Source organism: Rhinolophus sinicus, linkage group LG13 (assembly GCF_036562045.2).
Source record: "Rhinolophus sinicus isolate RSC01 linkage group LG13, ASM3656204v1, whole genome shotgun sequence".
In the NCBI taxonomy this organism is placed as follows: Eukaryota; Metazoa; Chordata; class Mammalia; order Chiroptera; family Rhinolophidae; genus Rhinolophus; species Rhinolophus sinicus.
The window spans coordinates 61,483,667-61,497,697 of record NC_133762.1 but is presented as its reverse complement, the minus strand read 5'-3'; the positions used below and the strand labels follow the sequence as shown (position 1 = coordinate 61,497,697).

Below are 14,031 nucleotides of genomic sequence, written 5' to 3'. Positions count from 1 at the left end.
CCCGACAGGTGTGTGGGAAGGCACCGAGGCCTCACCTACAGCAGCTGGGGAGCGTATAGGGTGGGGGCTTCTGCACATGGCCGGCTATGCCCTGGGCAAGCCCCGCAGGGGGTTGTGTGGGCCTGTACGGCCTGTACCACAGGGAGATCACGGGAGTGATCCAGGACAGAGGGGCAATAAACACCCTCAGCCCCTCTGGATGGAAACGAAAAGCTCCTGAATCATGGTGACTCTTGACCCCACTGAGGCGGCTTTAGTGGCTGAGCCTGCTGTATGTCTGGCCTGAGCCTTCACCACCCAGGACGACGGTTCTGGTGAGAAGAGAACACCTCACCTCAGTATCCGAGGAAGCTCGGGGCTCTTGTAGATGTACTTGTGCCTGTAGCCAAGGTCTGAGTGAAAGGGGATAAACTGAACTTTGAAATCTTGGAAGCTTCGAGATGGTGCAGCGATGTTGTAGAGCTGGGGAGGGAGAGATGGGTCAGCATCCAGAGATGGTAGCCCTGTGGGTGACCTGCTTGGGGGCCTCCCCTTCAACATAGGCCAGCCAGTGGCTGCTGCCTCTGCAGAGCAGCGCACGCCCCCCTCAAACAGCACTACTGCCCTGCAGTTTGCCATGGCTGGGGCTGGGGGTGCTGGAGGAACCAGGCCCAGGCTCAACTCCTCAGCCTGCCATTCAAGACCCTCTCTGTCCTCACACCTGTCTCTTAGAGTCCCCCTGGCAAAGTGGATGAGCCAGCACTACAGAAAGAGTCAACTGCTATGGGACAGTGTGGCCTGAGAGCCTGGCACAGCCGTGATGGCTCAGCCCTGGGGGCTGGGATGGGTCATGTGCCTCAGACTTTACTGTGTGCCCTGGTCAAGGTCAGTCAACAAGCTGGCTCAGGATCTGTCCTGCCTCAGCCCCTCCCTCCTCCTAGCCCCAGGGCCAGGCTGTGTGCTCAGACCTGCTGATGGGAAGGGACCTAGCCCTGGTGGACCCACCTGCACCTTGGGACAATTCCAAGGTGGAAGCAGCCCAGGTACCTTTAGGCTGACCCTGCTCCTTGCCATCACCACAGCCAGGCAGTGCTGCCTCCTATCCCACACTAGCCTACAAATCTAATTCTGTTTCCTGGTAGCAAAAGCAAATGCGGAGGCCCCACAACAACATGACACTCCTCTGACGTTGGTCCTGTCCCAAAGGCAGAAGAACAAACGAGAGGCTCTGTGTCGATGTCACTGCCTGGGACTTCCATGTTGGGGCTGGGGGAGCCTCATCACCGAGGAGTCCTGCCCACCAGCCAGTAACTGGGGAGCCTCCTAGCTAAGTGCCCTGTAGTCAGGTATCTGTCAGACCAGGACCCCTGCATGGGGACTGGGGAGACATTTGCTTATTTTCATGTTTCTTCTTGTGGATGCAGTAGCTACCCGGCTCCCACCCTGACACTGGCAGCAGCAGCCTCTCCTCCACTGCTGCGTATGCCTCGCCCAGCCGACCATGGGCCTGATAGACACCTGCCCACACCAGGGGCTACACCGACACCTACCTTTCTGCCAAGCTGGAAGGGCACAACGGGGTCGTCCTCGGCATGCAGGATGAGCAGGGAGCAGGAGATGTGCTTCACGCTGTGGAGCAAAGAAAGGACTAGACCAAGACCCCAGAGAGATGGCTGGGGTTTCCTAGTACCTTGGGCCTGCCCTTGGCAGAGAACTGGGTTCAGGGAGTGTTTTACCATGGTGGTTTACAACTCAGATTTGCTGGGATTTTTACTAGGTAACTAAAAGTCAATTTCTAAATGTGTCTATCAATATCTATTCTAGGTGACAGGTGTCAATCAAATCTAGAGATCGATTCATTCACCAAACCTGGCCCCTGCATAGTTTCTGAAAATTGAAAATGATTATTTTTGCCAGTAGACATATTCTTTAAAAGTTACAAAACAGTTACAAACTGAATAATTTAGGTGGGCCAACAAACTTATTGCAAATGAATGTTACTAGGAATCTGTTGGTAAGAAAGTCTATACCCTATAATTTCTCTTTGGTATAAATAACATTTAAGGTCACTCCTGAATGTTTACAAGTAAATTAATATTTTCAATAGGTTCATTCAATCCAAACCTTTCAGCAAACCAAATAACAGAAGAACAAGCTGAATGCCTCTTGGCTGCCTTACTGAGGTCTCACGGTGAGCTGGTGGACTTGGCACCCACCTGCTCTTGGCGATTCCATACTGATCTGGGGGTTCCATGAGGGCAGTGCTGGTCAAGCCTGGCACCTGGCAGGACCCAGGCCAGGGGGCTTGTCACCCCAGAGATGCCCAGCTCATCTGGCAGTCTGTTTCTGCTAGTGGCGTGCAAGCATAACAAACGCTCTCACCTCATTCTGCTTCCAGGTTGATGTGTTTCTGGTGTGTAAGTCACACTTTGAACTGCCTATTTTTCAGATTTTCTACTGTAGGCAGTTTGTCTTACCTTTACCTGCTTTAGAAGAGGCCTAGCTCACATGCTGTCACCTTGGCAAGTATTTGGCGACAGACCTGCCCACCAAGAGGGAGCTTCTGACTTTCAGTGGGTGAGGGCTAGGTCATGTGGGGATGATGTGCTGCTGGTCCCCACTGCTCCCACCGCTCAGCTGGGGGGCAGGGCCAAAGGCGACTTGGGGCGGGGTGGGGTGACGGGCAGCACACACTGTTGTTTAGAAGGAATCCAGTTTATTCAGATAACTCTTTAAATTCCAAGACAATAATATTTATTAACAAGTAGGTCATTTGCTTATAATGTTGGCTCAAATTTCAGTTTGTTCTATTTTCATTTTTAGAACTAAAAAGCCTTACCTAAGGGGGGAAATACTCCATTTTTTCACATTCTGTTTCTAAGTGTAGATTTTTAAATGTTAACTGAATACTTAGATAAAATTTTTTTCCTTTCCTTTTTTTTTTGAAGAAAACCCAGGAAATAATAGTATCACAGAGACAATGTTAGCAGAACAGAAACGTTGTTCAAAGAAAGAGTCCTTAACTAGAATATTCACTTTTGGTTTTCCTAATAGAAATATTTTAAATAACAAACTTTGTAACATCTTTTCATAACCAAACATCAATCAAATGGCTGAGGAAAAGTCAATGTTTGAATAACAGTTACTATTACAGCTTTAATACCTATTTAGGAGTTCTGGTTTTGCCAAACTATTTTCAAACAAAACCCATATAGACAAAATAGTTTGTTTTCATACACCTTTAATTCTACAGTCTTTCCACGCTCCTTTTTCTCTTCCCTGCAGTGCTATACCTACTTTCCCTCTACAAAGATCTGTTGGTTAGAGAAGAACCCTATAGTGTTGAGAATTCCATCCTATTTGGTAAATATGACTGAACAGGTTTATCCTGAACATTCCCAGTGTTTTTCTAAATTGAAAAATTAGGTATTCAGCCACAGTACTCACTTTTCATCATTTGCAAATTTAATTCCACTGCTTGTAATGGGATCGAGGAAGAACCAGTCAAACCCAGGGAAGTATCGATATATCTGAAGGTGACATGGAAACAAGGTGTAGAAGCATCAATTAAAATACTCAATGCAGAGAACCAAGGTCAAGGGTTCAAATAGAAGGTGATGAGTGCCCAGGAGACACTTGTTTTTGAGCAAGCTGAATTGCAGCCCCACCAGAGCTGTGCTGGGGTGCCCCAGGACCCCTGTGCTCCGACCACAGATTCTCTGCTCAAGAGGCCCCCAGACTGGTTGCAGCAAGGGTTGCCTGCAAATGGGGCTCCCACCCTTAGAGCAGCAATCAGGATCAGCTTGGAGACGAGACTTCCCACAAACATCAGGGCCTCCACCCCCCAGGAAAAATGGGGATCCATGGGATGTGGAAGAAAAGCGACACCAAAGAAGTTACGACTAACGAACAGAACTCTCTTGGTTTGTAGCAGCGCAGCGTGAAGTCAGGCAGTGGGCTGACTCAGCTCCCCCAGGAAACATGGCCACCCAGGAAGCAGGAGAAAGGAACCAGACACAGAGGGAGGCCCTCTGGGCCAGGCTTATAAATAGGCTCTGATACAGTCAGTGAGGGCTTCACTCACCCTGGAGCCCCCACCTGGGTTTACCCAGGGTGTCACCCCTAGATACAACCATGAGAGCCTGGCTGCCGAGCACTGTCTGTGGGGATTGAGAGTGGGGGTACCCACTAGCTCATTCCTGGTGAAGTAGCTTGGGACAGCAGACCCAAGCCTGGGCTGATTCCCACAGGGCAATGATGCCCAGTGGACAAACCATGCCACAGGGGCAAGGCCTCTTGTTGGTCCTACCACTCTAGACAACCCAGCTATGAACCCATCCTACATGGTGGCTGTGGGGACAGAGCCCCAGAGAGTAGTTTACAGGCTCTCGGCCACACGTGGAAAGGTGCTGGCTCGGCTGTGACTGATTGGCTGCTGGCTGTGGCCGGTTAGCCGACTGGCCGCTGGTGTAACTGCTGCGGCTGCGGAGGAGAGCCGAGGACTGCCAAGGATTGCCGAAGAGCCGAGCAGAGCCGAGGAGAGCGGAAGAGGAGAGCCGAAGAGAGCAGAAGAGAGGAGAGGAACAGAGCCGAGAGAGTGGAGGGAGTCGTCGGTCGGTCGGTTGGCGGAAAGGCGGACGGCAGGTTGCGCGTCTGGTGAACCCAGCCTCCAGTGAGACCATAGTGGTATGACTCCCCTACCTATGGCTCCGTGGGTGTTCCTTTTTGGCCTCACCATATCCTGCGTTCTTGTGTGGGGAGCGGGAGCAGAGACCCCACAAGCTGCCCCGCCTGAAAAATGGCGCGGCGAGCAGGCCTCCGCGCACGACAAATGGCGCAGCGAGCAGGGTCTTCTGCACGACAGGCAGACTGCAGTTAGCAAGTGAGGTTGGTTGGCAGAGGCAAGGTGACGGCAAGTTGCGGATCGTGTGGCTCTTGCCTCCTGTGTCTCAGCCACCAGCGAGAATATAGTGGTATGACTTCCCTATCTATGGCTCCGTGGGTGTTCCTTTTTGGCCTCACCATATCCTGCGTTCTTGTGTGGGGAGCGGGAGCAGAGACCCCGCAGGCCGCCCCGCCTGAAAAATTGTGCGGGGAGCAGGCCTCCGTGCACGACAAATGGCGCAGCGAGCAGGGTCTCCTGCACGACAAATGGCGCAGCGAGCAGGGTCTCCCGCACGACAGTGGCAAAGTTATAAACTTCCTGGGTAGCTCTGGAGTCAGGCCAGTGCCCAAAACAAGGATTAATTTTTAATAAAATATGTATTCATTGGAATATTTAAGTAATAATTTTTGTGATTATTGTTTTATTTTATTCTTATTTACTGTAGTTATTTTTATAGTAATTATTTTAATAATGAAAATAAGTCAACTTTTAATAAGATCTGTACTTACCACTGAGAATGGATGGCTCTTAGCTTCTTCTCGGATATTAGTGAATGGAGATTCCAATATAAGGGCATCTGGAGGTGTCTCTAGAAAAGTAAAACAAACAGGGAACTGTGAGATGGGCAAGAAGCCCAGACAAAACACACACTCCATGGTCCCATGGTGGGTTCACGGGAGGGGCAGTCCCCCAGACAAGATAGTAAAATCCAGGGTGCCAGTCTGGCTGGCACCCTGTCAGGCCTTCCCACATGACTGGCATATGGGAAGAGCCCACACAGGACTGTCAGGTGGCCTCGGGTCGCTCCTGAGAACCACCTTTGCTGAAGCTGCTTATTTGGAGCCCAGTTCTGGTGAGGCTGTACCAGCTGCTCAAGAATCCATGGGAAATACATGCTTAGGTCAACTGAGGGTCTGTCTGCCCAGGTCCTGGCCCAACTCAAGGGGCTCTGTGAGGACACTGAACACAGTCAATGTGCTACTTGCCCACCCAGCACCCACTTCACAAGAATTCACAGCACGGCCTGGAATGCAGCCAGTGTCCAAACACTCTGCTTTCCCTGAGGGAATGCCAGGACCAGGAGGAACCCATGCTCACACACCAGAGCTGACATCCACACAAGCCCCTACCTCGCTCACAGAGGCGCCGTACCAGATTTGTTGCCACTCTGAAAAGAAAAAAAACCAGTTCAGTTGAATTTTGACAAAAACAGTTTTCGATGAGACTGTTCTAATACTAGAAAGTAACCAGAAAAGCCATAGGATCTGTGAAGCAATTGGTAGGGTTGTGGAGAGGGTGGGAGGGGGGCAAAGATGCTCCAGGACCATGGGAGGGCCTGGCTGCTCCAGCCATCAGCCAGCTCCTTCAATAAGGGTGGCAATGACAGTCACCCTTCAAATACCTAAGGCATGTTCTACAACCTCACCAGAACAGCCTCCTTCAGGTTGCACAGCACTGCCCCTCAGTTGGAGTGGGTGCTGCTGAGACAGACAGACGGACAACGGGGACCAGCGTTGCCCTATCAATTGAGAGGTGGCTGCAGTCTACCTGCACAATTCTTGGAGGTGGCAGCATTTGGAGTCTGCCAGGTCCAGGGGCCTCTTGCCGTCCCAGAACCACACCAGGGGGTCCTGTGCAAACAGCCATGCCAGGGTGGCCTGCTTGCATCTACCCAGGGTACCTCTCCGAAGGCATGTGGGCTACTCTCCCCACAAGGGTGGGCCAGGAGGCCCTGTCCCAGACAATGCCCAGTCTGCAGCCCCTGGCCCAACTGCAGCATGCTATCCAAGTTGAGCAGCAGCTTGAAAAAGGGGCTGCAGACACTGTACTTGAAGGAAAGGCAGGAGGAAAAGGCAAGTCTGCTGAAGGTCTTGGGGCTCAGGGCACTGACATCAGCGGCTCTTTTTAGAAACACTCTGGACTTCACATCAGCAGAAGCGATGCAGAAGGCCCCAAATGGAACATTCAAGTGCTTCCTGTCTTGGTACTGTTGCCTCCCCCAAGTTCTCTGGTAAGCCAAGTATGGGCCATGTGGCCCAGATGGTACAAATGTCCCTGGTTTGCAGTGATCAGAGCTCTGGCACTGGAGCTTTCTGACCAGCACACACAGTCCAAAACCAGGGGATATGAAGCCTGGGTGCATCTGGAACTTGAACCCTATCCAGTCTGCTCTGAAGATGTCTCCCCAAGGGCACAACCCTGGGCTGAGGGAAATCTGCCCATCCTCCTTGTGGAGGGGACATCATCCCCACAACTGCCCATGTATGTCTCCAGTTATTTATTGGGTTGGGAAGTTAAAGTAGCTCAAACCCTTTGTGGTCTCTTGTGGTGCTTCATCCCCTGCACCCACATGGGGGACCGGAGACAAGGCTTGTTGGAAGTAATGGTGCCACAGGATCCAGAGGCCACCAGGGCACCCTCAGAGAGCCCATGCTAGAAAGTCGCCCATGAAGATCTGGCTCCCCCAAAGGCCACATCATGCTGGGAACTCTTACCCAGTGCCTAGGGAGTGGCCCCAAATATACACAGGGTTGTCCCCACTTCTTGCTTTGATCCAGTCAAAAACATGGAGTGCATCATAGGTCATGCCCTGTTCCGATGGTGTGCCTACTGAGTCACCCCAACCTGGGGGAGAGAAGCAGAAGAGGGGGAAATCAAGCCCAGTTCATGGAACCTCTTGAGTGGTAGGCCCACCCCCCACACCCCATTTCTCAACAGGCAAGGCCAGGCCCTCTGGGGTAATACAAGTCTGCCATCACCATCCACAGCTCCAGGCACAGGGTATCCTGAGAAGCCTGCTCCTACTTCCCCCACCTCCTCACCCAATTACAACCCCTGAACCCAAAGGCCATCACAAGCCTTCTTCTCAAATACTGATGAGCAGCAGCGTAGAAGGGAGGGATCTTGCCAGGACATCAACCTCTCCAAAACTGGGGGCTTGCTGGTAGTTGGCCTAGGACGAAGGGCCAATAAGAGCCTGGCCTGCCCAGGGGCCCCTGAGCCTAGTCCAGACTCCATGGCCCAGGTGTGGCCCAGCTACAGACAAGCATGGGAGTCAGGAGGCAAGGCTCCGGAAAACAGGGTGGGTGGGTGGAATTCCAGGCTCCAGGCAACTCTGACCTAGAAAGGGAAGGGGCTCTGAGCATCTTGTTTGCATAGTAGAGGAAAGCGAAACATTTCTGCCCCCACACTGTCCTCTCCAAGGGCCCTTCCACCCAGTCTCCAGGAAAGGCCATGTGTCTAGTCATTTCTAGCAGCTTAGTAGTGAGTCATAATCAAGTGACCCAACAGCATCACAAGGCTGAGAAAGAGCAGGTTCTGCTGCATAAACAAAACCCCAGAGTTAGCGGGCATAACAGGCTATGTCCTCCGGGTGTCCCACGTGCCAGGTTATGGAAGAAGTCGTGTGGGAGACACGCCAGACTGAGAGGCTCAGGGCAAGAGTGGGAGGCAGGGACTCAGGGACAGAAAGGGACGAGGACACAGAGAGGCAGAGACAGGGACAGAGAGACAGGGACTGAGAGAGACACTTAGAGGCAGAAATTTTGTCTCTTCTAGGGCTTAGGAATGCAGAGGCTCATAAGACCTGAAAAGAGGAAGTGCTACACTGGATTTCATTTCTGGGCAGAAGCACAGGGAGGCGAACGAGGAAGAAGGCTGCCGCCCCTTCTCATTACCCTGAGGGCTCTAGCATGCAACAGGAACTGAAAATTCTCTTCAGCATGGAGAAAAGGATGAATGGGTGAACTGCTTTCCAGATCCTCATTTCAGAGTTTTTCCCAACCCAGAACGTTCATCCTGATGGAACAGTCTTCCATGGTATAACCATTCCTGTGGTAAGCAGCGGAGTAATGGCTCCAAAGATGTGCACACCCTTACCTCTGGAACCTGTGCATATTTTAAGTTATGTGGAAGGGGGATTCAGTTGCAGAAGAACTGAAGCTGCCAAGCAGCTCACCTTCAGATGGGAGAGTACAGTATCCTGGCTTAGCAGTTTGGGCACAAAGAAATCACAAGGGTCTTTATAAGTGAAAGAGAAAGACGAAAGTCAGGATCAGAGTGATGCAGACACAATGGGCCAAGAGCCAAGGAACAAGGGCAGCCTTAAGAAGCTAGTAAAGGCAAGGAACTGGATTTTCCCATAGAACCTCCTGCAGAAACCAGCCCTGCTAACACCTTGATTTTAGCCCAGTGGCTAAAGATTTTGGACTGCTGACCTCCAGAACCACAGGATAATAAATTTGTGTTATTTTAAGACATTAAGTTTGAGGTTATTTGTTACAGTAGCAAGAGGAAACTAACACAACACCCATATCCTTGGTCTGAGGATATGGATACCACTGCCCTCCAAGAAGGTCAAGGTAAGTTGGCCAAGCGGCCTTCAACCCTTTGCTCTCTCCAATTAAGGACCATGAAGTGAATATACTTCTCACACAGCTACTCACTGTTAATATATTTTCCTGGCTCCTTGAGGTAGAATGTTCTTAGCTTACATCAAATTGTGGCTTCTTGATTTCTTCGCAAGCCCTCTGATTTACTCAAGAAAGAAGAAATACCGAGGGGACAGGTAAAAGAATCTTTCTTCTCTCTTAGCAGTTTGTTTTCCTGTTTTCCTAACTTCAACAAGACAAGCTCTCTTGAGCGTAAACTGTGTCTGGTGTCCAGCTGCAGGGAAAGTCTGAGTCCAATAAAGAAAAAAGACAGAATCTTCCACATGCTGGATTCCAGGCACTGATGCCTCCTTACAAGAGGGACATCCCTGGCATCTGCATGCAGGACACTCACAGAAGACCTTGCCTCCCTCCACTACCTTAACACACTCGAAGTTGCCACAGTCAGGCACCTGCTAGCTATGTCTGAGTCTCTCAGAATGATGCCTGTACATTAAACATTAACTGGAGGAAGCTGGAAGGCCCAGAGATGCACTTTCAAAAGAACCATTACCTCTGTAGTCAAAGGTAACCACATGGTAACCAAGTGAACTCAGCACCTGCAAAGTGAAAAACAAACATCTGGGTAACAAATCCACATATCTTGGATAGAGGGCATCTTGCTCTTTATAAAACCCATCCTGGTTTCTGTCTTTATACCCTGCACATAGGGGGAACTTAGTAAAGACTTGTCATATTGCCCCATTCCTAACAGGATCTTATAAAACCCAATGCCAACTGCTACCGGATACAGTATTACCCTCCACCTCAGCAATGTGAGCAGAATGCCTCCCTCTGGGCTCAGAGCTTCATCTCTGCATTCAGGGGCTCACAGGTGCTCCCCACCCTGGGGCAGACAGCAGAAGCTTTGATCACCCAGCGACCCAGGAGGGACTCCACAGTACAGAGCTCGCATCTGGGGACCCTTACTGCAACCTATCTCACATTTTAAACATTCACTGAATTTTTTATGTTATTAAAAAAAAAAAAAAAAAATCCCTCTAGACTAGGTGATCTCTTTCATTAGATCCCTACTTATTGCCTCCCTCCTCCACCCCCTCCAGCCCTGGCTGGGGTTTGCCCAGAGCCATGTGGAAGTTGCCAGCCACCATGTCACCCAAAGTCACTGCTTCGCACCTTTCTCCTTAGGCCACACCAGGGTAACCTGCAGCACTACCTTGTAGCTCCCAGCTTCCGGCAGAGCCTGCACCCTCCAGAGCCGCACCTGCTCCCAGTGTGAGCCATTCTATGAACAGAAACCTCAAAAGGGAACCTAAAGCTTTCCAAGCATTCCCTTCCCTGCCTTGATCTAATCCATGCAAGGAAATGCTCCACAGCCTGGAGCAGTCCACCAGGTGTATGACGGACAGAGCCGTGCCCACATGGTACAGATATTCCCACACATCTGTTTATGTCCCTTTCTACCCTGCAGCACAGGCAGATGCTTGTCTGAGAGGAGGATAAGGGAGATAGGCATGGTGGCCCCGGACACTGGCAGCACCTGCACACTTCAGGGTCCTAGACCCAAACACTTGATGACGACGACAACTAAACAGAAGGGAAGGTCTGCACACCTGCCTGCAGCCCCCTTTACCTGGGGAGACCTGCTGGGCTTCCACTGAGGCCTGGAATCTGATTTAAATCCAACCTATGGAGGTGAGAAACTTCTGCACTGGCCCAATTCCCTAGCCTGCAACTTGGGAGTAAAGTCTAGCTCCCTGACCCCTCTGTCCTCTCCATTCCTTTCACATATGAGTAGCACATTTACAAACAATTTCAAACACCTTTTAAGTTATCAGCCAATATCTGGCATAAGATCCACAAGGTTCACTCATCTTGATTTTGGAAACTAACCCTGGAGGCAACATTGTAGGAAGTACTCCATGGTGGAGTCATCCACAGAGGCAGTGTCAGAAAGGCCACCATGATTAAGGATCAAAATTATTAGGAGAGGGCCAGCCCGGTGGCTCAGGCAGTTGGAGCTCTGTGCTCCTAACTCCGAAGGCTGCCGGTTCGATTCCCACATGGGCCAGTGGGCTCTCAACCACAAGGTTGCCGGTTCAACTCCTAGAGTCCCACAAGGGATGGTGGGCAGCGCCGCTTGCAACTAAGATTGAACACGGCACCTGGAGCTGAGCTGCCGCTGAGCTCCCGGATGGCTCGGTTGGAGCGCGTCCTCTCAACCACAAGCTTGCCAGTTCGACTCCTGCAAGGGATGGTGGGCTGCGCCCCCTGCAACTAGCAATGGCAAGTGGACCTGGAGCTGAGCTGTGTCCTCCATAACTAAGACTGAAAGGACAACAACTTGAAACTGAACGGCACCCTCCAAAACTAAGATTGAAAGGACAACAACTGGACTTGGAAAAAAAGTCCTGGAAGTGCACACTGTTCCCCAATGAAGTCCTGTTCCCCTTCCCCAATAAAATCTTTAAAAAAAAAAAAAAAATCAGGATTCTTTGGAAAAATAATTATTAGGAGATTCCCTTCTGTTCATGCCACCTGGAAAAAGCACAATACTGCCACTTGGAGAGAGCACAATACTTGGAATACAAGGAAACAATACTCGGGCAATGCTCCCTCCATCACAGACCATGTGGACACTGCTCCCTCTGTCATTCATGGTGTAGACACTGCTAGGCCTATCACAGACCATGTGGATATTGCTCTCTACATCATACACTGTGTGCCATCCTCACCCACCTTGTAAAGCTCCACTCGGTGGTCACCACCTCTAGAATGTCAGAGAGAAGGAAACAAGAATGGGTGTTAGTGCATCTTCTCAAAGAGGCAGGCTCAGGGGTCAATAATGGAGCATCTGGGCCCTTAGTGACTCAGTCACCAAATCCATACAGGGGGGTTGATGGTGGACAAGTGATCTCCTCCTTGGGCCAACCTCAGTGGCTCCGAGCTTGCCTCTGGCAGTACTGTGCTAAGCAAGGGACAGTCTTAGCACTTTAGGGATATTTGGTAATTATTACCTTACTTTTATTTTTGACTAGGTAATGCATACACATACAGTATGAAATCCAGAAGACATCAAAGGACACACAGCAAGCCCCTCCCACTCCTGCCCAAGCATCCAGCCCCCTTCTTCAGCCTCCTAGTTTCCAGGGACCACCTGTAGACAGAAGCAAAGGTATTTCTTTACTTGCAGTCATACACCCACAGGGACCTACTACACACACCTTCTGCCCACTTTCAGTACACTCTTTTTAGTGATGGTCACTTTGTTCATCTCGTGGTCATTTGGCTCTTTCCCATGTGCTGCTGACTTAAGCTTTGCTGATGTGGCCAGCCTGTGATGTCCTTTCACATACATGTGTCCCATGTGTGGGACATGTTCCTACATGTAGAACTGCAAGTCGAAGGTGTGCAACTGTAATCTTGACAATCATTGCCAAGTCCTTCAGAGGGCCCTTGCCTTTCCCCAAGAGTGTGTGAGAACGGCCATCTCCCAGCCCCTCACCAACAGATTAGTGTTTTAGTGGGTACTTTTTATTACTGAGGCTGAACAGGCTTTCACACATCTGAACTCTTTCACATATCTGTACTTCTTTGTCCGAGGACTATCAATTTCTTCTCACTTTCTGTCTAGTCGTTGGTTTGCTGTTACTGTGAACAGATACCAAAGTAGGGATGGGGCCACCTTGAGACAGGAAAGTGTATCGCAGGTGAGCTCACCCTCTCCAGACTTCTCAGATGTTTTTCTTTTTTATAATGAGCATTTTGGCCATTTTGGGTATGTGTGTGGGGGTGAGGGAGGGAGCATCCTTGGGAGAGACAAGGATGAGATGAAGGAGGAAACCAATATAATGCAGAAACAAAAACACAAAGAAATGAGTTTCAAAACCAAAAGGAAATATTGCACGATGTTTTCAGTTATCTTTGGAAAAGTTCACAGTGGCTCTTAAATTTTCCAAATTCCCTACCTTGAGCAAAAAAGGATTTAGAGCCTAACACAAGGGCAGCAGCAGCCTGGTGAAAGGGGTTGGGGGAGGCTGTCTGGATCTCAGGGAGCCTCATGAGTCTGGTCAACAAACAGGGGTGGGCGAGATCTGCAACACAGGCAGTCTTCGGGGCAGTGGGAAGGAGCAGCAAACCTTTCAAAGTAATAATATTCCTTTAAACCTGAAGTTACAGGCAGATTTTGTCTTTTTTTTTTTTTTTACCATGTGATTGGCATTGCTTAATTGAAACTTACTCAAGTAAACTACAAAATTCTCTCATTATAGAAAGATGCTACAAGAGCTATTTGTAGCCACTTGCTCTTTGAAAAGCAGAAGAGAAACCCTTTGTAGCTTGTGTCAAAGAAGAAATCAAACAGCCAAGTGTATGCATGATTCAGTAGCTAGGCACTGTATTTATTCACTTGGCTCAGAAACCATCCTTGTAGGCCACACTTCCTGGACTTTTTCTGCATGTCCTCTGTGCAGTCCTTCTGCCCAAACACCCCCTGTGGCCTGCTTTCCCCTCCAGAAAGGCCTGAGCATTGTTCTCCTTGTTGGTTCTGCCAATAAAATGACCACCCCCATCCCATCACCATGGCCAAGGTGCCCTGCCTCCTGCCAGTTCCTTGCTGGCTCTCACATGACCTAAGGCAGCTGCAGCAACAGTGCCCCTCCTGGGAGTTTCAGTCAATGTTTTCTTCAGAAAATCCACCTTTTCCTTCACTCCCACCAGCTATCTCACCAAGACTTCTAAGCAAGGTTGACCACATGGGGTGGAAGGAGAGCCATA

The 14,031-nt window shown here is 50.1% G+C and overlaps 1 protein-coding gene across 2 annotated transcripts in view; it reads right to left on the bottom strand.

The window, feature by feature from the left end:
• The window catches only part of ABHD12 (abhydrolase domain containing 12, lysophospholipase), a 73,171-nt gene that overhangs the window by 1,262 nt on the left and 57,878 nt on the right, over positions 1-14,031 (bottom strand). For both annotated transcript variants that reach the window (XM_019719269.2, XM_074318286.1), the window contains 8 exons: positions 11,995-12,025; positions 9,809-9,854; positions 7,360-7,489; positions 5,995-6,032; positions 5,374-5,453; positions 3,427-3,509; positions 1,530-1,608; positions 335-462 (listed from right to left, as the gene is read on the bottom strand). In XM_019719269.2, the coding sequence (XP_019574828.1) occupies positions 335-462; positions 1,530-1,608; positions 3,427-3,509; positions 5,374-5,453; positions 5,995-6,032; positions 7,360-7,489; positions 9,809-9,854; positions 11,995-12,025 (615 nt within the window). The remainder of the gene's footprint in view (positions 1-334; positions 463-1,529; positions 1,609-3,426; positions 3,510-5,373; positions 5,454-5,994; positions 6,033-7,359; positions 7,490-9,808; positions 9,855-11,994; positions 12,026-14,031) is intronic.